Source organism: Gambusia affinis, linkage group LG16 (assembly GCF_019740435.1).
Source record: "Gambusia affinis linkage group LG16, SWU_Gaff_1.0, whole genome shotgun sequence".
In the NCBI taxonomy this organism is placed as follows: Eukaryota; Metazoa; Chordata; class Actinopteri; order Cyprinodontiformes; family Poeciliidae; genus Gambusia; species Gambusia affinis.
Window position 1 is genome coordinate 16,828,430 of NC_057883.1, and position 27,188 is coordinate 16,855,617.

At 36.9% G+C, this 27,188-nt stretch overlaps 1 protein-coding gene across 1 annotated transcript in view; it reads left to right on the forward strand.

Moving 5' to 3' along the window:
- LOC122845862 (ryanodine receptor 3-like) overlaps positions 1–27,188 on the forward strand; it is a 118,063-nt gene that overhangs the window by 13,477 nt on the left and 77,398 nt on the right. Inside the window, exons 5-7 of the mRNA XM_044142373.1 lie at positions 20,039–20,158; positions 23,194–23,298; positions 24,862–24,882. Coding sequence (XP_043998308.1) covers positions 20,039–20,158; positions 23,194–23,298; positions 24,862–24,882 — 246 coding nt within the window. The remainder of the gene's footprint in view (positions 1–20,038; positions 20,159–23,193; positions 23,299–24,861; positions 24,883–27,188) is intronic.

The window sequence follows — 27,188 nt, forward strand, 5'->3', positions numbered from 1 at the left end:
AAATGCAATATTTACATTCTTTATCACTTTCTTTTGATGGACAACTTTATGTTTTGATTTGGAAAACAGCTTGAAGTATTCCTAATGCTCTTTTAAAATTGAAAATATGGATTGAAAGCTTTACCCAAATTTTTATACATGCTGCTGCTATTTTTTTAAACAAGAATATATTTCAAAACTTAAACAGGCTTCGAATCATTGTTTTCCACCACTGCCATGGAAGCACTTGTGATTTGGATCAAGTGCATTTCTTTGGCAGAGGTCTAGCGTTTTAGTCAGCTGACAACTGCTTACAAAGATTGACAATTTGAGACACATCAGAGGTGAAAATGCATGCTTATACAATATAGACAAAAGAGACCAGAGCTGGAGGTCTTCCAGAGAGGCCCCCCGAGATAGTAGGAGGTGTTTGGTTGCACATATCACAAGCACTGCTGCTTGTGGTCTCTCTTTATTAAGCTGCTCACAGATGCGCAACCTGCTGCGCAAGGAAGCAACCACTGCAACACTGCTCTTATTTTATTTATTTTTTACCCAAGCCATGGCCACATCCTCTAATTTAATTTACATTTTTGATTCTTACATCAGGCTACTTGCTGTTGTGTTAAACAAAAAAAGTATGAAAAGGGCAAGTGAACATAAACATTATCAGAAGAACACTATGCGTCGGTGAAAAATAATTTTAACATATCTTTAGTTTATTTTAGTTTATAAGGTAGCTGGAGTAAAATCAATACTGACCAGCAAGTTGTGACCTGGCTTGCTCTTTATTAAGGTCGCTGCTAGTTAAGGCAAAAAGGTGACTGAAATGTAACAACTGTTCTGTGTTAGCTTAACACAGAACAGGTGACATAAGAACTATCTTCCACCAAGCAGTACATTCATTTGTCATGAAATGGTGAAACAAAGACAGCAGTGAAAGGTTACAAAAAATAATAACGGAGAAAAACATTAAAAATTTATGTACTAATGTAACAAAAGAAATGTAAATAAATAAAATAAGAAAATATTTGGATAAATAAGCAAAACAAATCCACCTCCATGCTTTGGAGTTTCTTTTAGAATGCTGCATTTAGGTTATGTGTCCTCCTTTCTTGTGTTTATAAAAATTGTGTTTATTCTACCAAACCAAAATATTCCTCCTTGCACACTTCCCATGGATCGTAAACGTATTCTGTATCTTCAATGTACTGCATAAGACGTTCATATCAAATGCATCGAAGGCCTGGTGTAGGTTTCAGACGTTGTACTGTTTTTGGAGATAGTCGTCTGTCTGAAGACAGTTCTTTCAGTCTCTATGAAACTGTAGTGTTCATTCTCACATCAAGAATACGCCAACCTAAATGTATTTAAACTAGGCCAACCCTCTTTCTAGATGCTGAGTAATTATGTTCTTATATGAAATGCCTATGTGTGATTTTACCTATTTTAGGTTCAAATAAATGTTTGGGTGTCATTTATTCGTCAACAGAAATGAATGTTTTTTTCTATCTTTTTCTGTCTATTACAAAAACGTCTTTTAATCAGCTTTAATTGTGTGGCTATATCACTTTAAATGTTCAGTACCGTTAAAACTGTTATTGAAGGCAATGTATGTATTTATATGGACAAATGTGCTAGGCAAACATTAAACCTTTCTTAAGCTCTTTTGTCAATTACATATCTGTCATTTCTTTAACTCTAGCATATATAATGTCATTTCATATTTCACATTTTGCCTTTCCTATATGTCCCAAAAGCATTGGGAGTTGTTTGATAAATGTTTTATTCAATGGACAGAGGAACTGCTCAGGCCCTTGATTTCAGATTTAAAATCATGTTCTAAACTAGCTTTTCCAGAGCAGACTCAGTTCGAATAAAGAAAGCAAAAAGTGTCAGGCCGTTCCTTATTGAACCAGCTGATAACATTTAGGCTATTTTTCCAGATAGACAATGAGTTTTCAGATATACCTTCCTTTTTCTAAGAAAAACCTGATACCTCCTGCTTATTTTTTTTCCTCTGCAGCTACACAACCTTTAAAGCAAAACACAAAGAGGTCAACACATCAGCATGCGTGCCACTTCAAATAGAGCTGACATTTCAGCATCATTTCTTCTCTTTAAGGGCCTTGAACTTAAATGCCGCACACAATGCGCACTACTTTCTTCTTCAGCCAGCTGTGGTTGTTATAAATGTATCTGTTTTGGTTCAATTTATCAAATTCATGAAAAAAAAAAATTCCCCTCAGTTCTTCCTCTGGGAGAAGAAAACGTGAGAAAACCAACATGATCCAACAAAAAACTGCAGTTGCTTTTAAAAAGCTGGCTTTAACAGCTTGTTTCTCCACAGCAAATCAGCTGATAGACTGGATGGTGTTTGGGAGTTTCTGTGTGCAAAGTAGTGTGTGGTGAATGCAAATGCAGTGCTGGTGCCATGTGGCACAGTCAGGCTGCACCAGACGTGCCACAGCAGAGCACAGCGAAGAAATTATTTATCATCTAAGCCAGCCGCACACCATAAGAGATGAGAGTAGAGAAGAGGAGCATAAATACAACCTCAGCATATGAATCTGCGCATAATTTTTGTGTGCAAAATCATTCCTTTAACCATGGATTAAGTCAGTTTTATAGAAAAATGCCATAAGTTCCTCTTCCAACAAATGCATGAAGACACATCTTGCCTTTAAATTTTGTGGACATGTAGCTAATATTAAAATGTTTACCATTATTGGAATTGGGGAATGTGATGAAGGAGTTTTCAAACTGTCTTTTCTCTAACAACACAAAGTAATTTCCCTGGAGTGGAAGCAGAAATTACCCCTACTGGACCGCTGCCTATAAACCCAGCTCAGTGGGAGGAGAGGTGGGAAGAGGAGAGAGCAGAAAAAAAAACAGCGATATCTCTCAGCCATGGGTAATTTGATGTTGCAGGATGAGGAACGGTGCAGTTTGTGAGGCTGGAGATACGAGTAGCTTCTCCCGCAAACAGTTCTCTAATTTCAGAGGGAGATTCTAATAAGCCTTTAAATTCTGTTTTGTCCTGTTTGCAAACGCCCTCAGATGGTACATCTCCATCAGCATTGCCTTCATAACAAGCAGTAGAGTGAATAAAATATTACCCTACAGTTGCATTGCTCAGGGTGCTCATTACATAAGGAGACTTTTCCAAATGAATTGCTTTCATAAGAGCAGAAAAGAAGAATTTAAGACAAACGTTTGTTCCCAATTTACTTTTCTTTTCATTTAATTTAAAATCATGATAATAGAAGGTATTTCATTACTATTGTTATTTTTGTTATTATATATAAAGGTAAAATATGACGTACACACACTGATGCACATGAACAGCCTCTTCATTGTGAGGATCCCTGCTAGGCGAATATCAAAATCTGGGGATCTATTAGCAGTTTGAGTGGGTGTAGCGACTTTGAAAAGGCCAGACTAGGGCTGTGACTAATGCACTGTGGCAGTGCAAGGCTTGTTTATTTGAAGGCACAGACCTCACTTTGCATCCAGGCGATGATTGTCGATGCAGTACCGCAGAGGAATAATGCAATGAGCCACCACAAGCTGCTTCAGAAGAAAGATGGCGAGAGGAAGAGCTGGGAAGCGTTAATTTCAGATGAAACCTCAGCCTAAAATGCAGAGTTGTGTACCTCCTGGCTTGGTGTCTCTGTTCTGTTCTTCCATTGATCTTCACTTACTTTTCTGCATTTGCCTTGTTTAATTTGTTTGTGTACCTTGTTCTGATTTTTTTTTTCTTTCAAGTCCTGAGCTGCAGCAGCTTTGTATGTTACTGAGATGTGTTCATTTTGTGGCTGACTCAACAGGAAGCAGATGCAGTCCAATATAGATGCAGAGAATGTGCTGAAGACAGATTATGAGAATTACTAGGACCTCCAACATTCATCTTAAAATAAACATAGCTGAAGCATTTTTTATTTATGCTTTCCGTTTGAGTTGATCTGAGTTTCTAGGAATCTCTAGTTAGTAATCCATGATTTTCTAGGCTTTATTGTATGGTAACACAGTTCATGTGGGACTGACATGAAACAAAGGATGAATGTGTAGAAAATCCCTCCCATTGTTGTGTATCATGGTGTTTGTGATGCTGTGTGTCTGTTTCTGTTTCAAATGCTCTGGGATCTTATCAGAGTGTAAGGCATCTCTTTGTGGAAGAGATTTGATCTTGAATAATGATGAACAACTGAAAATCGGTCGTCACTGGGTCTTTTATCAGGATAATGACCCATAAAATGTGACCAAATCATCACAGAAATTATTTACCAGCCACAAAAGTAACCTTCACACGTGGCTGTCCTGGTTCTCAGACCCAAACTCATATAAAAACCCTATGAGGTTAGCTGAATATGAAGAAAATTGATTGCCATACTTCAGATCTCTAATCACTGAACTGCTTAACTGCTGTTTAAAATGTTCTTGAAGGTGTATGATATGGCAGAAGCCTTTCCTGAAATACTAAAAATACTTTTCTTCTGGGCTACGTGAGACTCTCCAACTGCAGTGTAGATTTTTCTTATTTGGTTTATTGGCTGGAACAAAAACTCATTCACAGTTCTGAAAATTGCAATTTCAAGTGCTCAGCTTGCAGAAATGTGTGTCCTGGGGGAGGGGAGGAGGTTCCTGTGTGCTTGCAGCTTTTGTGAATTGAAGGGTTGTTGTGTGATGAAGATGGACAGATCAGATAGGCCTGTGATGTAGTTGGGAAATAAGCCAGCAGGTTTGCCTGAACACAAACCTGTGTAAAGCTCCTATAATGAGCTATTGATTGCACCACTAAATGAAGAAATTTCCTTTGTAATGTTGGTGGCATGCAGTAAACAGGCCTGACCAATCGGGTGTTTTAGGTAATGAATATTTGATAAGGCCATGTAAAAAACTTTTTCTCACAGAGAATATTTTCTTGTAATTTAGGATCTCCAGGACCGCTGCCATTTATGTTTTTAGTTTAATTTAGTTAGTACTTTGTATGACTTGTATGTGTCTGTGATATCTTCAGTTTGAAGTTTCAGTGTCAGCTTTAGGAAACAAGCTGAACAGAGACAGATTATGGAAAAAAAGCAAAATGAAGTTTACTAATGATCTAGAATGACCAGAGTGAAAACAGATTCAGGGAAGACAAAACATGAAAAGACAAATAATAAATCAAGATAATAGTTTGGACAAACTATTGTACACATAAAAAGGCTACTTTGCTCATCTGATTTAGAAGATGAATAAAATAGAAGGTTAAATAAACAAATAGTGATATTGACTGGAATGCATAAAAACTTAACATAAGCCTAGATATTTCTCAACTTTCTCAAATGACATGCAGTTTATTTAGGATTGCGCTACTTATGCAACTGACATCCCTATTACTACAGAAACAGTGACAGAGCTTGCAGGATTTTACAGTGCATAAGAATCATTAAAAACACTGCTATTGGGAGTGCATGTGAATCATTCCCCTCCTACATAAAGCAGCTCTGGTATGTGCTGCAATTATGTCCAATGTTCTTTCTCCCCGCTGTGCCTCTAATAAACCACTTAGATGAGCGTTTACTGCTTTAATCTGCTGCTGTTCAGGCACATTTGCAGAAGGAAGTTTAGTGACTTTAGAGTCTTATATAAACCACAAAAGTCTGAAATTTAATGCTTCAGTGCCAGCTTTGGATGGAACTCTCCTAATCACACTAGCGACTTTAACGATTGTCATGGATGATTTGAACTGAATTGGCTGATGATGTATAAACGTGTAATTCTATGGGACTTTCACATTTTTGCAATGTGTCTGATCACAAGTTACTTTCTTGTTTGTCTCTAAACATGCCTGTGTTTTTATCAGATATTGATGGCAGTGGCATTGCTCATAAAAGATTCAAGATTGCACCACGGCAGCAGTGACAAGAGGACTTTTTCACACTCTTTATTGGGCTTATTGCTGCAGAGTCAACAGTGTATTATGAGAAAATGCACTCAGCAGCATGCAGGCCAAGAAATTCATGGTTGTTGCATTTGCGGCACAGATAATCGGCTATACACATGCTTGCAAATACAATAAGTTCCATGCATTTTTAGTCATCAACAACAACATCCCTTGCAAGAATGTAGCTTTTCTTGCACTTTTTTTCCAACGCTCTGCAGTGCGTCCTTGGAACTTTTTTTTACAGTTTTGTTTGTACCTACCCCTGCATGTGACAGACTGAGCAGAGGCTTCTCTTAGGCTGTACATTGATGCAGCATCTCTCAGTTATTCCACATCCTTACTCCTGTTCTTTTTCAACTTAGAGAAGTGTCACTGTGGCAGTTTTACTACGGATCTGACTCTTCAAATGTCCCTCAGGAGGTTTTCAATGGCTTTCTCTCTAACAGTATGCCAAATCATAGTCAAGAGTGTTGATTTTTTTATGGTGAACAATTTTCCTGGAAGAGGATTTCTTTTGAGTTTTTTTTGCACAACCTCTTGGTTTTTCCAGACATTTGTCATATGAGTGTCCCTGTGCTGCTCAAATAAGCTTTTTGATTTAATATTTCCACTTTTCATGGCTCTATTTTTTGTGACACCTAAAATTAATACCAAACACGTCTACCCATCTGTCATCTCTCAAAATTGTAAAAATCAATTTTGACATACAAATTTCAGTCACACAGTAGATACAACAGTGTGGTGGTTGTTCTCAGAAATTCCACCGCCATCTTCATTGGTTTGAGTGGGTAAAGTTCTGACTACACTATTGGACAACCCAATCATGTTTGTATGCAGACTCAGACATCCTGGATCAGATGAGTTACAGTGGTGAAGCTTACTAACTTCAGGAGTTTCATGGACTGCAACACCTCTTAATTACTTTGATATCCTTGGTCTGTTCCTAGCCGCTCTCCCCACTGTGGTAAGGATCCTAGTATCTTCCTTAGATGTGAAAACAACCCTGATTTAGGTTTTGATTTGCACCCACTCCCAATTTCTGCCTATTGGCTGGAGTGAGATGAAACAGGCATCATCCCAACAGGCATTGAATCAGAAAGTCCCAAGATGACATCGTGATATGCATCTTTTAAAGTTGTGTAACAATAGTCCGATGTTTTTATCACTTGTGGAGCACCTAATATGCTCTCTGATTTGATTGGAGGGGTTTGTGCTGCTAAAATGACAAAAACGAATGCTGAGAGAGTCTGGGTGTTTTTTTTTTCCCACATCTGTTTTCAGCTTAGTAAGCTTTATTTCAGGTTCCGATGTGCAGGCTAAAGGTGGGATGTCAACACCAGGAAAAACAGACAAGGAGAATTCATGTCTTCTGCAACACAGCAACATCAGTACATCAACCTTCATTTATGTAAAAGCAGATTTCATCTCTCTGTTCTTTCCCCAACAGCTCTGTGCTGTGCTCCGCTTGAAACAGCTGGAAGCCTGGTATCACAGTACGGGCTGTGCTCACTGAGGCAAACTGTAGTGAAACAGAGGGCAGCAAATCTGGTGGAAGTCCAAGTTTGTCCATTTTGTTAGCAAGGGAGCAGACATTAGCCAGGTGGATTGACGCTAATGCCGAAACATCACAGCCAGGCACACCTTTTTTTTGTTAAACCATGTTTACATCTCTCCGCTAAATCCCATAGAGAGCTATGACTCCACCAACCAAGGTATCAGTGAAGTTGGGGTTGATGAAAAATGGTAAAAAAAGATGCCCAGAGGCATCTGCCTGAAAAAGACAGCACTGCCTGATGCTTAGGAGTTCCTCTCTGGAATAGAACTGAATAAAAAATGCCTTTTTCTGTCCCACATTGGTTAAATTTCTGTATAACGGTAGCAAAATGAGAGGAAATCAAGGCTTTTAGATTCACACACAGATGAAAATATATATAAAAAAAACTAACTAAATGAATAATATTACTTTACAGTAGATGCAACATTACAACACCGCATTCTCTGCAGTTATCCAAAATAGCATACTCCAGCAAGGATTAAAATACTTACCGTGTTTGTTAGCAGTGAGTCTAACAGAGGAAGGAAATCCTGTAATGCTCCTTTGTGCACGTAGGATGCATAAGAATGTGAGAGTGACTAAAGATGACTAAAGAAAGGTGGGAAAGAGTAAAATAAAGACAAAAACATGCAAAGTATAAGTGAGTGAAGTACTGAGGCAGTCATCCACAGCACCATCTACAATGTACCCATTTCTTGGTATATTTCTACTTAAATCCAATGAAAACATTGGAAGTTTGTGCCAGAATTAAACAGCTACACGGAATCTATTTTGGGTTTGGAGACCTAACTTTACAGAAGTCTTTCTTTAGGAACTGTTTAGAACTTGTTTAGAGTTGTATTCAAAACGTAATCAATTGCAAATTTATTGACGGAATCTGACTATGTTGTGTTTTTATTGTTGATTCTATGTTGCATTGTATTTTTGTGTTTGATTTGATGTAAAGCACTTTGAAATGCCTTGCTGCTGAAATGTGCTATACAAATAAAGTTTGATTGATTGATTTAGTCTCAAGCTGTTCAACTTGTGAGCAGAGTTCCAGTAAAATATTGCAACATCTGTAAATAAATACATGGGAAGGATCAAGCCCATCAAACATGTTAGCCAAGAAAACGGTTTGTGGAATGGAAGTGAGTTGAACAGAACTAAATTAATCAATTTCTAATAACTGGACAAAATTTTTATCAAAGAAATCACACAAAATATTGAGATGATCCACATCTTTTCAATAAAAACCCAAAGGAAGGGTGGAAAAGAAGGAAACATGCCATTTTCTTTCTAGACTAAAGCTGTGTAATTTGACTAAATCAATGGCACCCATACCTCACATTGACATTCTAGGCCATATAACCCATTCCTTCACTTCCTTGACCTAAAACAAAAGGTAATCTCTATTCCTGCACCACTTGGGACTTCCTCTACTGTCTTACAGTTGAGAAGTGAGTAAAAAAGAAACTTGACTTCCACTCTCTGAAAGGCTACAAGGTTGTACCTATTAGTGCTGTTGTCTCTTTTTACCTCCATAGAGGATCAGCCACTAAAAAGACAGCACATTGCTGATCTGGGAGGTAGAAGCAACCTCTTCATACCTTCCTGTGCTCTGCTACAACCAAATTCACTCAGGAAGTGAGGCTGCATTTTGTGAACAGAACTATTGGACAAGGGAAATAGTTTACTCTTTTTCTTCTCTAGGGCCTACCGTGGTGCTGTAACATTTTGCCCCTCAGCATTGCCTCTGCGATTCTGTAGTCAGTGAGAGAGTGCGATAACATAGCAACCTCTATCCCATGGTAATTGCCTCAACTTTAACCTTCTGGGAACATTATAAACATCTTAATGTCCTGTGTTATTCTTAAGTATGTGCTGTTGAAGCCTAAAGGAAACTGTACTTAAGTCAGACAATGAGTTACTGGAAACACCTGGAGCATTGATGAATACCTGTCTCTCTTCTGTTATTGGTGTTAAATCTAGCATACGAATTGAACTTTTTGATATTTTTGAAACAGTTGAACATGCTTAATCAGAAGCAGATTTGTTTGTTGTGGAGAGTTTTTGCCTTTTTTACCAGGAAGCATTTTCCTTGATGGACATGAATATCTGTTCAGGCAAAGTAACAGAAGGATGAGAGGCTTTCTACAAAATACTGGACAGTGTAAATGATGATTATTCAACTCACACCCAAAGCTGTGATAATGGTTGTGTGTAATGCTTTCACTATAGAAAAGGACACTAACAGAAAATGTTAAGAGTCATATTACAGTTTTATTATTTAGGTCAGATTAGGGGGTTGTACAGTGGTGCAGTTGGTAGAGCTGTTGCCTTGCAGCAAGAAGGTCCTGGGTTCGATTCCTGGGCCGGGGTCTTTCTGCATGGAGTTTGCATGTTCTCCCTGTGCATGCGTGGGTTCTCTCCGGGTTCTCTGGCTTCCTCCCACAGTCCAAAAACATGACTGTCAGGTTAATTGGGCTCTCCAAATTCTCCCTAGGTGTGAGTGTGTGTGTGAATGGTTGTTTGTCCTGTCTGTTTTCTGTGTTGCCCTGTGACAGATTGGCAACCTGTCCATCGTGACCCCGCCTCTCGCCTGGAACTTTAGCTGGGGATAGGCACCAGCAACCCTCCCAACCCCATTAGGGACAAGGGTGATTAGAAAATGGATGGATGGATGGATGGTCAGATTAGGCTTCTGACCGAAACATATGTGTATTGTTAAAACTGTCACTGTGTCACAACACAATGTTTAGAGATAATCTGTCTCAGGAGATAATAATCTGTGAAAAATTTGCACTAATTTTTCTTCCCCCAGTGCTAACTGTAGAAACAACAGTCAGAAACAACCAATAAGAGATAAAAGGAGGGTCTTTGCTCTGCCAATTATGCTTGTGTGTTCACTTTTCACACCCTTTTCCATCCACTACACATTGCTACAGCTTCTTCTAGATAGCACAGCCTGCTATGAATACTTAGGCTAGTTAGAATAGCAACCAATTATGGCAGGTCTTCTTGTAATGGTATGTTGTTTCTCTGCCATTAGCACAGTTAGCAGTGCATACACAAGGGTAGCTAAAAGGGATAAGACCTTTCTCCTGGCTTTGATTGGTTGTTTTTGACTACAGTATTATGGCTGTACTTACTAATCCTTGGCTTGAACTGTTGAGTCCTGATCCATCAGATTTGACTGTCCTCGCTCAAGATTGAAATTGTTGGTATTCCTGAATGGAGTTGGAAATTTTCGTTTTATGGTTTGTGAGGAAAAGTCAGTCAGTTTCTTCCTGTTTACTTCTACAGAGTTCACCAACAATACTGCTTAGATGATATTCGTAGCACTCCATCTATTTTCTCTTGCAAAACATTCATTCATTTTTAATGATTTTAACATCTGTTAGTTTTTTTGAAATTGTGAGATTTGCCAATTAACCAAGCTGACGGTTTACAGTCTCTTTTACTAATCACTTTTGCTCTAGAATATCTTTTCTAGGTGTAGGATTTATGTGAGCCCTAAAGCAGGAAATAAGGGAATTAAGCACTTACTTTGGTGTTCATTTAAAGCCACTGCCAACAAAGGCAGAATACTGCTGTAAGGTGTAAAAAAAACCAACCCATTTTACTACCTCCCTGCTAAGAAATTCAGCCAGCCTTAATACCACCAGACTAAAGGCGTGTCATAATCAGTCTGCAGGGCTTAATTCAATGTCGTATAACCTTTCTCCTCAGATGACCTGCTATATAACAGAGCCCATTCACTTCATACTGACTTGTCCTACAGTATCTACAGAATGTAAAACGAAAACCAAAAACAACTACAAAAACATTGGATAGTATGTAAACTTTGGCTGCATCACCTTAGGCTATTTGTTTCACATAGATCACCGTACCTGTCTAATCTGGAAGATGGATTGCCTTGGTCCATATGGTTACTGCTGTTCACAGCTGTATAGTCTGAGTGTATTGTGATTGGGTAATTATGTTGCCCACTGTGATTAGAGTACCCAGGTCTGAGGCACAATATGCCAGGCAGCTCTCATATACACACCTACACACTCCAAAACAACTTTAGAAAATCAAATATGCACAGGACTGTTGAACTGCCTCATTTTAAATTATTCTGTGGTGATATGAGGGTATGTTTTTTATTAACTTCTTGAAATTCAGGATGAGGCCTGTGTAAAAAACATTTTGAGCCAGTCCATGCTCTCTTTCTGCTATGAGCTTAGAAATGTGAACTGATGTTGCATATCATAGCATTAGATCTGAAGCACAAAGTTTAGAAATGAATAAAATCAATTTCTCCACGTAGTAAAACCTCCTAGTGCAGAACAGACTGAATCTGCATACATTGTGTGTCTTCAGCCAGCCTCCTAGACCATTCAGCAACAAGATGTAAGGCTGTCACCCTCTGGAAAGCCCTTAAAGGAAGCCAAAATTTCACCTCATGTCAACTTTAATTTGCTGTGTTTTCTTGGCCTGGCGATGTTGTTGATGTGTCTGTCTGTGCGTGAGCTTTCTTCTCTCCTTCTGTGCTGCACTGGGGGCAGCATGTTCTGCAGTTTGCCCCGAGATGAGAGCATTAGCAGTCCCATTTACACAGCAACACTGAGTCATGGAACAAAGCTTTCTTCCTCTGGTTCAACTTTTTTTTTTTGTTCCCTTTCTCTTTGCATCTCCACTGCTGTCACACCAAAGTGTGTGAGTGCATTAGGCTACAAGGCTGTGAATCACTCCAACAGCAAACCAGTAATCTGAACCAGAATAATCTGGAACAAACATATCTCGCCTAACAGGACTTCTTCTGATATGGTAGCAGCATAATGTGAATTTAGCTGTTTGTCTTATATTGTTAGCTCTTTATATTGAGTTTCTAAGAGCAAACATGTTTTTGTGCAACAACTGTCTCAATCAAATATATTTTCATAGAGATATGCTGTACCATGCAAAAGTCCAAGGTCAAGTGAATCATTCTTTAATATTTTTATTTCCATTTCAAATCATAATGTCTTGTAGTCTGTTTTTCCCCCAGTTTCTAATCTTTAATGTAGTTTCATGAATGTTATCCAATGTTTACCTTGGAATGTTATCTAATTAGCTTGAAGGCAATCAGTTTCATAAATAGAAATATGAAAAGTTGATTGCAAGTATGTATTGAGTTTTGGGGGTATATCTTTATTGTCTTTGCACATCAGCAGACTGAAGTTTTTGGCAATTTTACTGTACAGTTGCTCAAGCTAACTAAGACTGAATGAATGGGTTGTCATCTTTAGGTTTCCATTTTGATAAAGATCCTTAATTTGACTTTAGTTTGTAACTCGACTTAGCCAATCTAAGACATAAATGTGTATTGATTGAAAGCATTCCGTATGTAACGCTGGCTGGATCTGAACGGCTGATTTCCTGCTGCAGAGTGAAGTCAGAGGTTTTGAGTTTTGCAGCTTCCAACAGACTTTCAGGACTGCTGTATATTTAACTCCATTTAGCTTCATGTCTTACCGTGAAATCCTTGGCAGGTTCTCAAAATAATGGTCTTCTGCCCAATTTCTTTTCTATTTTTAGATGCTGAATGGTGCCAAGAGATACTCAAAGCTTTAGATACTGTTTTGTAAACTAAACTTGCTAAACCCGAATTCCCAGCATCTGATAATCTGAATATAATTTCTGAAACCCATTATTTTCCAATACAGTTAATTCCGCACATACTGGTAATGCATTTATTCTTTCTTTGGTTGGTTTATTTGTTTTTTGTTCGTTTTTCTTGTCTTTAGAATTCTGGTAAATGTGCAGTCATTATCAGTTGAAAAGGAGGAAAAAAAACTGCTGAATCATAATGTCAATGTCAATGTCAAATTTATTTATATAGCACTTTAAAAACAGGCATAGAACTGCACCAAAGTGCTGTACAAGAATGACAACAACACAAATGAATAAAAACAGAGTATCAAAACACTAGTTTAATTAAATGCCAAGGAATAAAAATTAGTTTTAAGAAGCAATTTAAAATGATCCAGGAAATAAAATAAATGTCTTTGAAAAAACTTTCAGAAAGTCATTGACAATTAAGAAATGAATTACAAGGAGGTGTTACTCCTTAAAAGCACTGTAAAAAATATTAAGGATGGTTTAAAACGTTTACAAAGCACAGTTAAAAAATCAAATCTTTTTTGTGAGTTCAAAGTTTAATAAATTCTAAATTCTCATGAAGAATTTAGAATTTTATTACAGTCTGTAATGAAAACAATCAAGTCTTCTACCACTGTATGGATAGTAGATTACTTAAAAACTTCTTAGAATGGGGCTGAGGAACAGATATTTATCTATTATACATATTTGTGTGTGTGATACACTAGAAAGTTGAAGGAGTATGTATATAAAGAGTGTATACCGGTGCCCAGCTGCATGTTATCCTGTAGTACCCACTCAGTAGTGTCAACTCGTCCTGGTACAAAGTCTCTGTATTTGAGCCAGTTTCTAAATAGTGTTCACAGGTAGCATGCCCCAGGTGATGATGAAGACTTATTACCCATTACGCTGCGAAGCAGTGCCACATGGGGACAAAGACAAGTGGAGGCAAGTGCAGTGGTTTCCTGCTCTACTGTGCATGTAGATGAGAGCTTTTTCCATCACTTTATTTGTTCCTTTCCTTTCTTCCTCCTTCTCCTTCTGTATGTCTCTTTACCCTTGAGCCTCATCCCAAGGGAGCACTTGGATCAGCTTGATGTTGATTCACCAGATTCTTTGGCACTGCATCAACCTAAAGAGGACAGGGCAAATCTGACCTCAAAGAGCGAAGCTGAAAGCTGTTGCAGCTGCAGGAGGGAAGTCTGGATTTTATCACCACATGTCTTTACTTTGATGGGATATACTCAGCAACAGCAATTTCCTCTTAATGAGGAGTATAATCGACTTTTCTGCGTGGATATCTTTTAGGTATTTACATACCATGTGCAGGTGAACACTTTAGAATAGAACTGTTCTAAAATGCCATTAATTCATAGCTGAGTGAGCTTTAGAAGTTTTCTTTTAAACAGGAAAACAAACCTTTTTTAGTTTTATTTTTTTGTCAAAATATAAAACAGCAGTTATAATAAATATATGTTACTTTCTAGTCTTAAGGGACTTGACACATACTTGTTTTATGTGAAATAGGCAAGTTGCTGAGATGACAGTGCTGATGTAGCGTAATGTCAGTGTTAGCAGTATACAATAACTGTTACTGAGACATTAACTATTCCTGATCATAGGAATGAAGAAAATTTTGTATCATGAAAATTGTATGCAAATATAAAATGGTTAATATTATCAAGATTTCATTAATATGTAATGAAAATTGTGCAAAATATATTATCACACAGTCAGCATCTTTAATATTTTTGTTTAACTGATCGAAACTGTACTGAGAATAGCAATAATAATGTGTCATGAGTTCTTCTGTTACCGCCTAATGAGGAGCCGTCAATGAGCTCTTGGAGTAATTGTGGTTGGCTACTGTGGTTCCCTGGAGTCACAAACCCTTAGGTAAGCTACCAGACTGACAAATGTCATCTAGTTTATGTTATTGAATTTCTTTAGATCAGGGAAAGATGTGTTGCTTGCTGATATGTTTTAACCCACTTCATTCTGTCAAAATGGTTAGAGTTCTTTATTTTATAAGCCTGAAAATAATAAGGCTGTGGAGAGATTGCTGAACTTAAAATTGATATGCGCCAAAAAAGTGATAAATTGATGTTAATTCATAACAAGCCAGCCAACTAATTTTCTACATAGGACCACAATGGTTTGAGTATAGCACTTGTATCTTCATGAAGGAAATAATAATTAAAAAACTTCAGTTGCATTCACCATGTCAATCTTTGTCTGACAATTTGATGATCTGCAACAAGAATGACAACAAAGCGAATCTGCTGGGGGGAGGGTGCTTTCTCACAGCACTGTATGCTTAAGGCTCTTAAAATGAAAGTTTGAAAGAAGATGTCTCCAAGTTCATCTGGCGTGTCGATTGCTTTGACAAAACACACACCGATCACACTGCTTCAGGGAAAACGCCTTTCTTTTTATTTTGGCTGTCCTGTCAAGTGTGATCCGACCTTTAGCTTTAATCCCAGTGGTCCAGCAAAACTGACAAGTAGGCGAGAAGTTAAACCATATTAAGAAATTCAGCTAAAAGTTATCTCACTTTGGGTGTTGGAGGTGGAGGACTACACGTGTTGTTTCTTTTAGCTTTAGGTAAAAACAAAAACATTTACATAAAGTTGTTTTTGCAATACCTAAACTACAGTTACAGAAAAGGCTTTGTTCTCTTTGCTGGTTGAAGTATCTCTGCTTTAATTCAATCTGTTCTGCTTTCAACCGAGATGGTGTGTTTGATGAGCAATGGAAAAGTAAAAGGTTTTAAAGTTACAGTCACCTCATTAAACGGTAATTTTACTGTAAAAAAGCAACAGAAACCTTGTTATTTTTCCAATAGTAACTAACTATTAAAACTTGTTACAAACTGCTCAGTATGTTTTTTTGAGGAGGACAGATTACAATTTTAACCAAGTGTGGTGGCTCCAGGATATACAGAAAAACTCATAACCACAGCACTGTGTCCTTGTATTGCACATAATAAATGTTGTAAAATCTTCTTTCTAAGCACTTAAGCAGTTTTATTGCAGAATTACAAAGCTGATTCAATGTCAGCACAAACATTAAAATCAAACCCTTCAACATTATCCTGAAGACATATGGATTTTGTACTTGAGAGCAGGTTTTTTTTCCCCTGCGGCCTGTAGTTGAACAGTATTTGCAAATATACATGTGTAAATAACTTCAGGGGTAGAGAAGACAGATACATATGCTTATTTCTAAACAAGTTTATGTACTGAAACTGAATGTTGAGCCTTTTTTTGTCAAAAGAAATTTTGACAAAAAAATTTTGACAAACTTATTAGTCTAAACTCTTTCAAATGAATGGTATAAGTGTTTATTACTTGTTGCACAAGGAGACTGTGATCAACTTAGGAAATGCATCTGTTGCTATCAGAGTGTGCTCATTGAGATGCTTCAATAATAAAATACATCTTACCAGAGTGTGGTGGTGGTTTAGCCTTTTATCATAGAACCTACAGAAATGTGCAGCAGCAATGACAGGGGAGGCATGTGAGCAGCTGGGAATGGGAAATGAAGGAGACTGAGAAGGGCAGGAATCCAGTCAACCTCAAGGTGCCCTTGAAGACAAAGCTAATTTCTCACTTTGTTTGAAGAAAATTGAATGAACTATGTTTTCTTAGAAAACATAAAAGACACAGTGTGGCACAGTAATTTCGGTTTCATCCTGCATATTTTTGATGTGCATTCATGCCTACTTCATTCTGTAGGGTTTAAAAAAGCTACATGGTACAGACTAGTTTATCATAATCTTCCATTAGAACACTTTTTCAAATGCTTATTTTGTGGGTAAAATTTGTGGCTGTAATTAAACAAATGGTTAAAATATTCCAGGTATGTGAATACTTCTACAAAGCCAAACATAAGACATTTGATCTATATTCAGCAACTCTGTTGAGAATGTTTAAAATTTTATATGGGAAGGCAGAGTAAATTTTAAGAAAGTTTTCTGGGACCTGCTTTTCTCTTTGTGTCTCTCTGTAGATGCTAAACCTTTGCAGTGTCTTCTTTAGAGAGACATTAAAGAGACATTTAGATTTAGATTTTTCTCAGATTTAGATTTTTCTTGCACACTGACCCATTCAAAATTAGAGAGAAGATCACCTTTTATACAACCTAATGTCTCTGTCTATGAATGATTGATAGTAGTGAGTCCTCTGATTCCCTGGTGTGTGTAAGTCAAGTACGACAGGGGATGAGTGAGTAAGGCTTAAATGCAGAAAGAATGAGATAGAAGCAAAGACATTTGAGTTGCCTTCTCTGATTAAAAAGATGATTCTGTTTGTGTGTGAGCTGCTTGGTGCTCAGACAGGCGGCAAGGCAATGAGTGGATCAATACGGTCCTATTGTGAGCCGAATAAGCCCGGTGCTTTCTCTACCAACAATGAGACTAATGGTATGTTCTATCCAAGCAAAGTGTTGGGTTGCCATAAAGGGCTATTAATTTCAATCTACATCTGAGCTGAATAACATTTTTATATTGATTAGTGCAAGTTAGCATCGTCCAAAGTCATTGCCATAAAACCTGTGAATGACACTATCAATTCCAATTGTCAATGCTCGCTGTTGCGTGTCTTCTCCCTCCAGCATATACTGTACAGTAAAATCTGCAGTACGGATAAAAGCACAAACTATAAACCCAAACCTCCACCGTCCTAACCAATAAAATGTCCTTCCAGTCTCTTCTTTAAAATGTTATTCATTATTTATTGGTTACTTTTATCTCTGATCTGGATAGCTTATTGTCCAGAGTGTGCTTGACAAATAAGGACAGTGGAAAAGTGCAGAGAAAGAAAGAAATCTTCTAAACTAAAAACGTTAAGTTTGGAAACATGCACCTGGGATTTTAACTACAAAACAAATTAACTCAATTTTTGCAAGTGATCAAGGATTTCAAAACTTAAGCAGCACTAAATTTTAACCTACTCCTATATTTGTTGCTTTTTAATTTCCAAGCTGTTTATCAAGCCAGACAGTTGTCATATGGGACTGATTAAAAATAGATTTTTACAGTTGATATTAAATTTTGTATAAAAATGTACATACCTTTGAAATAATTATAATTAGTGTAGTTATAATTAACTTCACATTTAAATTGACTGATTAGAGTGGGGTATTATAAATGTCATAAATATCATGGCTGAAGTAAGAGCTGATAAAACTGAGATCCCAAACAATAGAAAGTAATTTTAGAACAATCTTAAAACTAGAAAACATATCAAGAAAATGCAAATAAGGATATTAAGATAAAATTAAAAAGTTTCAAATACAGAAAAGTAGGTGTAAGCTGAAATCTAAATACAATAGGTACATATATCAAAATCACAACTGTAAAAAAGCGAAACGCAGTAATTTAAATTCAAAGTAAAAGAAAAGAGTATTTCTTAATTGCTTAAAAGTGGATTGTATAATCACAAGGCCAATAGTTAAAATTTCTCAGACTTTATTTTTTTTTAACTATTGTGTCGTGAGTGTTTGTTTTCTTGTTTTTAATAGTTTCTTAAAAATTTTAAAGATTACACTAAAGACCGAAATGAAGAAAGGAGTTTGGACTCTTTTAATCATTTGTTATTGAATTGCCAGTGATTAAGTCTTATTAGGTGAAGAAAACAACACGTTAAAAAGATTTCAATACAACAGCATCACACACATTTAAGGTAAAGATATTCACAATTACTGGTTCCCCATTTACTAAAAACCCCCCCCCCCAAAAACCCAACTCTGTTTAAACATTATCTGCTATCTATATGTGCACTGAATGACCCTAAAGTTTGTGATAGCGAATTTCTTACTGTACATCTGCAGATCTGTATCTCATTACTCTGCTCAGTACTACTCTTCTCTATTTCTGACTGTGTGCTGCAAACGCAGCATGCTGCAATGTAACACTATAAAAGGGAGCCCTTCTGTTACTACCACTAGTGCTGCTACACCCTGCTCTCAGCACAATTCCCTTGCATTAAATAATGGAGCTGGCAATTGTGCAGAAGCCCCCCTTCGCTGTCCCACAGCAGCCGATATCAGCAGATTCCTGCTTGCCCTGCTGTACTGAGGGGTAGCTATGTCCAGTTCAGCATTTACAAAGCCAATGCTTTAAATACAGTCAAATCTTTTACACAGCAGCGGCGTCAGATGTTTGTTTTCGGACCTGGGAAACCCAGTGACAATTTGTTTTCATTTATTCTTTTTTTTTTTCATTATTATTATTTAATTTGTATTCTTCTTCAACCAAAATAAACCCCACGAGGGACAGTTATGAATACTTTATTGGCAGCTATCAGTCACAAACAGGGCAGTCATCAACTTCTTTTTTGCCATACTTCTTGCATTGAAACTGAAAGCTTTTAAGATCATGATGGCCATGTGATGTTAAAGCTTCCTATCCAAGAACCTAATCTCATGGTTAAATATTGTGCATGAAGGGTTAGGATTTAGGATGAATCCCCAGTCAGCACCTAACACTTTAGAAGCACTATGCTAAAGTGTAGCAATTTTGTTAAAGAAAAAGACTTAAAACTTGATGATTACAACCTTTGACTTCAATTAACTGAAACAATTTATTATGAAAAGTTAAACTTCCTTCTGGCATAATTGCATTCTGCAGAAATTTATATATTTTTTTGTCATTAACTTATTTGTTTCCCTTGCACTACATGCTGCACATTTTGGATTCAATTCAACCATTATTTGTTTAGAATATTTTTAGAGGTCTCTTTTGGCTTCTGCTTACTGTTATTTGCTTTTTTTTCTGTTGGGAAAAACCCCTCTACTCACAAACCAACACTGTACAAGAATCTCCCATGATCACAAAGCTAGAATTGGCATGTGTGTGGGTAGATGTGGATTCTCTCAGGATGCGACTCCCACACACATGCTCAAGCAGCCAAACAAACTTCTTGTTATCACAGAGGCACAAACTGAAGTCAGTTTTGTCTTGACAGGATGATGAAGTGGTTCTCCAGTGTGTGGCCTGCATCCAGAAGGAGAATCGTAAGTTCTGCCTGGCTGCTGAAGGGCTGGGCAATCGCCTATGTTACCTGGAGCCAACATCTGAGGCGAAGGTAGGCTGACTCCAGTATTGGCGCCATTTGAATCTCAAGAAGAAAATGTTCCTGTGGAACCCAGATGCATGATGCTGAAGCGAGGCAGGTCTGCTCAGAGTCATGCACTTAATTTGATTAAATTTTTTCCATTGCATTTCCGTAATAAACCCTATGTTCATGCACACATACACTAACAGAACCAATAAATGTAACATAAAGCAGACTGCAAAAATGTGAATCGCATGAAAAAATCCATCCGTTTAGATAAGAGACATCTATTAATTGTGTTTTTATTTTGGACCGGAAAATTAGTGAAGCCAGCCTATAAAGCTTCAAACAGCAGTCCAATGCTTCCTCGAAGCAAAAGCGGAAAAAAATAATAATAATAATAAAAAAAATAGCAACTTAAATTGACCGCAGTCTCACTGATGAGTTTCTCCTAAAAAGGTTAAGTTTTTATTATTTTACAGCAGTCCCACAGAGATGTAATGCTTTACATCTCTGTGGGACTGCTGTAAAATAATGGTAATAAAAAAAAACAACTCTGGAATTATACTCTGGGATATGTTTGAGGAATTGTTCCAAAGCAGGCTGTAATTGCCTGTTGTTTTATTGTTGTTAAAATTGCATTTGCAGGTTTGTAATTAGGAAAATATTATTGTTTCACTTTGTAAACAGCATGGTTGCCACTTTAATGCATTTATCAGTACAGAATCCTTATTATAGAGGACACCCATAGTCAAGTGTTCCTCTTATTAGATAAGAATATTTTATTAATGGTCTATGCTCTTGCCTTTTAAATCACCACAAGCTTTCTTCTGCATGTCTAGCATTGATGCTTTACAATAAAATTGTAGAGGATATAATGCCTTATTATGTTGTCATGGTTGTTTGTCTCTGAGATTAAGCCAGTTAAAGGTAGCACCATCTGACAGGTTAAAAATTAAAGAAACAAGAGAGGGACAAGATAAAAGAAAAGAGGCAAAGTTAAAGGCTTTAATTTAAATTTGCATGAAAGCAAAGATCCATGAACTGGTAGAGTTTTGTATATTTTCTCCTTCAAGTCTCACCAACTGTAAGTGTGTCCCTAAGAGGGAAGTTAGGCTTTCAGTCCATATTGGATGGTAATTACACCTGACAGGCATGATGGATATTCTCTCTTTCAGGCACTTTGTCTTCATTACCTGCTGCTTTATGAAAAGCACCACCCCGTTTTTGGGAGCAATGACAGTAATTTGAAAAAAACAACCCAAGAGTGCCATTTAGAGGTGTATGATTCAATAGGAGGACTTCTTTTCCTGGGTAAACTTGTCTGCTAATGGAGCACAGAACTGGGTTGATTTGAAGAGCGTACTGTTTAAATGGTGGCATCAATCGGTTTGTGAACAGCTGCTTGGACGTGATTTACAACCAACTGCTCATTATGACCACTGAAGGAAGGTCCACTAACTATTATACATCTAAGCTATATCAGTTTGGCAATCAATATCTTCAAAATGTATATTATTAATTTTTGATACTTTTAAGATTTAGGATTTCTTACTTATCAGCTGCATTCAGCTGATAAGTATCAGTTGTTTTGGCATAAAAACAATTAAGTCACTATTTTCTCAGAAACCAGTGGTTTTTATATTTTTTCTCAGTTTTTGCTCTGGCTACTTGTTACTTGATTTATTGTGGCACATCATAATTGGGATGGTGTTCTCAGACTGGTAAGTTTCCCCTATTTTTACTCAATATAACAATAATCATTATGGCCAAACACCTTTGACCTAATGACCACAGGACATGTCTGCAATAAATAGGTTGTTGAATTCACAAATGCTTTCAGATGCCACTTTCGTCTGCTTAAACAAATATGCAAGCATAAACACAGAAGGACTATCTAGGCATTATACCATAATCAGTAAGGAAATGCATTTTGTGCACAAGTGATGAATGGGTTTTGGTGCAAAATGTGACTATGAACTCCAGAACTAAAGAGCTTTATTGTTATCCACAGTGAAACGAGCCCTGTACCAATACGGGCTGAAAGGACATGCACAATGTTTGTGCGTGTCTACCAAACACACACACACACACACAAAAAGAAAACTATTTGATAAGAAAGAAAAAAGTTATATATCTAAAACAAATCTCTTTTTGTTCTTGCATTTAACAAATAGAAATAATTTTGCTAATGACAAAAAACAGAGATGGGTTAAAATAAATAATCTCAGATTTTAAACAACTGGGTGATGAAGAGTGTAAAGTTAGCATAAAATGAGGTTAGATTGACCTGCATGAATGATCTACTTAAAAACGAGTTCAGAACTGAGGGAGGAGGCAGCCAGAGTTTTCAGGTTAGTACCATTTATCTTTTAGCCTCAATGTCCCCACAGCAGCTTCCTCATTCTGTCTGAGAATCAGCTGTCCCGTCTGGTTCTGCCCTGAATTGGATTTTCAAATTCAATTTGGCATTTTTTCAATTTATCTAATTGTGCTTCATCTAAGACTTAGCTGCTATACACTGACCAACCAGAGAGAAGCTAAGGTTAATGTCTCTGAAGTGCAATTTGATGAATGTCTCCCACCCGTTTAGAATGAACTCTATTTGAAACAGATAAAAGTGCAACAGTCAGCTGTGGTTTTATGACTGGGAATCTAATCATAGTATCCCTGCAGATGTTGGAGCAACTTTCTTTTTCTGGCTTAGCAAAAGCATTTTGCATCTGGAAGTTAAGGAAAACACTTTTAAAGCACTAACCACAGTAATACTTGATCAACATTCAAAAGGTTTCTGTAATATTTTGTTCCTTTATGATTTTTTGATTATACTAATAATCTGGGTTTTTGGTTATTTCTTGATATTTACCTTCCAAACTGTTTTGTTGATGATATTGCTAAATTGAGTATTTTTGATGATGCAATAAAATATGAAAAAAAAAATTAAATTAGTAAAGATAGGATCTCACGCTAGCAATCATTCAATTAATAATAATGGCCTAAAGATGAACATTACTGACACCATATATCTGTTACAATTGTTAACCATGTGCTGTTTGTTGTTGCAGTATGTTCCCCCAGACCTGTGCATCTGTACCTTTGTGCTGGAGCAATCTCTATCAGTACGGGCTCTACAGGAAATGCTCGCTAAAAGTGGACAGAACAGTGAAGGGGTGAGTGAGAGCACACTGATGCCCACCATTATACTTCAGCTTACCATTAGCAATCCATACAGTGCACATGATATGAAACATTTTCTCTTGTTCTTTCTTTCAAACAGTAATTTGTGTTGCTTAAGTCAACCACTGAAAACCTTAAAAATAAAGGAAGAATGGTGTTTGTTTTGGGCTCTAAGGTTTTTTGAGAGACGATTCAGATTTGCAGGAAAAAAGTTAATTTTCTTAGTTCTTTTTCTAACATGAAATAATGCTGCACTAAATTCACCTGAAAATTCGGAAGTGAAAACATTTTATTATTTCAAAGTTGTGGCTTTATGTTTCTCTAAACTCAGGTAAAATTCTGAATTAATATCTATTCTATGTAGTGTTTTTTTTTTTTTTTTTTTCCAAGAAAGAAAATTTGACTTTTTGGTGTAGTTCATTTCTCATTTCATTCTGAAAGTGAAAAGTCTTAAAAATTACTTTTGCCATCTGTATCTGCATGAATGTGAGTGATAAGTAATGATCCTTTAACTTAAATGAGTAAATGTAAGTAATTCAAATGCCTTGATGTATTTCAAAAAGCCAAATTTGTCTTTTCTGTTGGTGAGGAAAAAAATCCAGAACATTCTCCTTTTAACCATCTGACCAACAGTGCCCAGCAACATCTGGGGAAGGAGTAGTACGTAAAAAGTGCGATGTTACCTTAATTTAGGTTGGACAACTAATTGCAGAAATACAATAACAGCACATGTTTGGAGGAGAGAGAAAAAGCACTTATGTATTTCTTGTACCCAACTAACATTAAAAAAATCAATACACGTGAAATAAAAAATTTAAAAGAATTTATACCATTAAAATAACAATATCATAAGTGACAAATAGTGTAAAAATACAAATACAAAGACTTGCCACAAAATATTGCTGTTGGGCTGTGGTGAAAAGGAAGAAGGGGCAACATTTTGTGCACAACCTCCTAAAAGCCCATGTAAACTTAAGTGCTCCGGAAATGAGCTGTGAAAAGGGGTCATGGTATTCTAATCCTGTTGTCATATCAGACATTTCATGAAGATCTTGCAAAACCTTTATCTTGAAACGAAAAAGCAGGATAGGATGTGTCTTTTATCTCAGGCATTACAGGACATACTTTGTTTTACATTGCACACTTTAGAGAGGCAGTTGTAATGATTGCACGCAGTTAAGTTCAAGATCCTTAGCTTGTCCAGTCAGTGTGAGGAAATTAAAAAGCCAAACGGGCCCATCATATTGGTCTGGGCACTCTGAGTGTTGAGAGGTCAGGTTACTATGAAAATGATAAGGATAGAGAGGATACCATTGACAACAAAAGTGATTTTGAACTAAATTTGACCCAACAACATAGGGACAGAACTGTGGAGGAAATCTGCATGTTTAATCAATATCATTTAGATGTCATAAGTTGTAATTAAACAAATAAATCTGAGCCCATGACAGTGCATTAGTAGACTTCTTTTAGCTTGGCCCTGCAGTGACAGATGTGTAATTCTCCACTGTTTATCTTCTGTTCTCTGTGTATAATCTTCATCCTGTGCATGATAGACACGCGGGCCGCATCGATGGGTATGTTCACCAATCATGCCATTAGCCTCTTATCCCTTGTGCATGCATGACACACCGTAGTATTTATTATAGTAGTCAATTTACAAATTTATTCCCACCTCATTGATTCCTTGTGGTTCCTACACCACATTTCACCACTAAATACTAACAAATAGTTTGGAAGTATAGTTTATCACACAAATGAAACAGTTCTAGGAAGTGATTGATGCTCTCTTATGGATTTTTGTTCACAGTCTGTAATAGATTGTTTCATAGGTTTTAGATATTGATTTCCCAGAACCTTTAGTGTTTTTTTTTTCTACAACTGATTAACTAGTGTAGCTCTAATACTGGATTGGCATCGGATCAACACTCAGTAATGCACATCAACACAATCTACACAGGATGAGCCTTCCTTTGTCATAGTATTTTCCTCTAATCAAAGTAACTCTATAAAATGAAACAAAATTATGCAAATAGCCCAGCTGGCACAATTATTTCTGCAATGAACCAGAGCATTATCACCAGTGTTCTGGTTAAAAAAAAAGAAGCTCCCAGCATAATTTATGCTTTCATGTTTCCTCTTTGATGCTGCATGGTTGATGATTCCAATGATCTTTCTAAATCCAGGGACCTTAAATCATGGGTATCCTGCTTAAATGGTCCAACTACCTCCTTAACTTCTACTGAGGCCTACTAAGGAACAACTATTTAATTCAGGTCTGTTGAACCAGGGAAAGAACTTAAACATGTCGGATGCTGAACCTCGAGGGCTGACTTTGGAGACCCCTGCATTAAATTCAGAGACAAACAAAAATGCTAGGAATTGAGTGTCTTGCCACAGGGGAACTGTTTGTCTGCCAGAGTGATGCGTGTCAGGACCATTTCTTTCACTGGTGTTTTTGAGAGTGTTGGCTGTAGCCGGAGAGGACAGTTGGAAATAATTGTATCAAATACCCACTCATGTACTTCATATGTGATATACAGCTCTTAGTTTCATCAAGAAGATGCTTTCGTCAGGGTCAAAAATAACCTCCTTCTAAGTTAATGACATCTTCTAGTTTGTGAAAATTATATGAGTTAGTCTGATTAACTGAATGATGACCATGATGGAATTTCGAAGGGGGATTGTTGAAATCAATCAAGGACTATTAGACATAGACACACACAAGGAAAACTATGTAATTTAAATGGCAATGACGAAATTGAGCAAAATAAGTTTAAAGACAAGATCAACTTCAGGAAAAAGAAAACTTAAAAAGAACCTACAGTGAGCCTGCAATAGTTCCATAACAGACATGCAACTCTGAGCTTGTCATCTGTAAAAGTGTCTAACCTTATTCATCCACCTGAGCAGAAACAGTTTGTTTTCTTGCTATTGTCTTAGTTACTTAAGATCCCCCACAAAAAAACAAAAGAAGAATCCTAATGTCTTTGGAAAATTAAACAAGTACTATACTTGGCTTTGTTTAGTGTTTTTCTACAATGTTTGGAATATAATCTCACTATAATCTACCTCATTTACACATTTTAAGTCAACAAATTTAGCAGCATAAAAACTTGGCAAACTCATTTAGGTTAGTCTTGTGTTCTATTGAAGTATGATTAAATCTTGTAGTCGGTTTCGTGTACTCATCTCAGATATTTCTTCTTACTGTTTTTCATTGCTTTTGTTTTTAGTCGCAAAAACATCTGAAGATATTTATTCTTCCAACGGCCATTTCAAGCTCCTTGAAATGGCCGTTTTTACTATGTCAACTTCAGTGTATTCTCTTAGCTCATGTTTATCCATTTTCAATATCGTCTACCTCTTCATCATTCTTTACCTTTGCAGATATGTCACCACAGGAAGCAACAATAAATGGAAAATGGAAGTTGAATATGTCTCGACTGAGGCTCAGAAATCAATACTCCATTGGACAGATGGTATTATCAATAGGCAGTGGCTGAAGCAAATGGGTAGTTCAGGCTGATTTAGCCAGGAGGCAGTGAGACACATGGGGCCCTGCAAAAAAAAAAAAAAAAAAAAAAAAAACACACAACAACTGGCGTACATGCCATCCCTAATTTAACGCAGAGTACAACCAGAGCTGACTGACTTGTTGGGAGCGGGTGTTTGCTGGTTTCCAGTTCCTGTCCTGTTTACATCCTACATTTAGAAAGAAAAGCCACAGCAGTGCATCCATGCATTCACTGTCTTAAGGCTTACATGCCACAAGATTGTCTCTAAATGTCAAACTGTTAAGCTGAAATAAAGATTTCACATGTATGCAAACATCTTTCACTATTTGGCACATTAAGCAAAAAGTGTTCTGTTATCTTTTTAA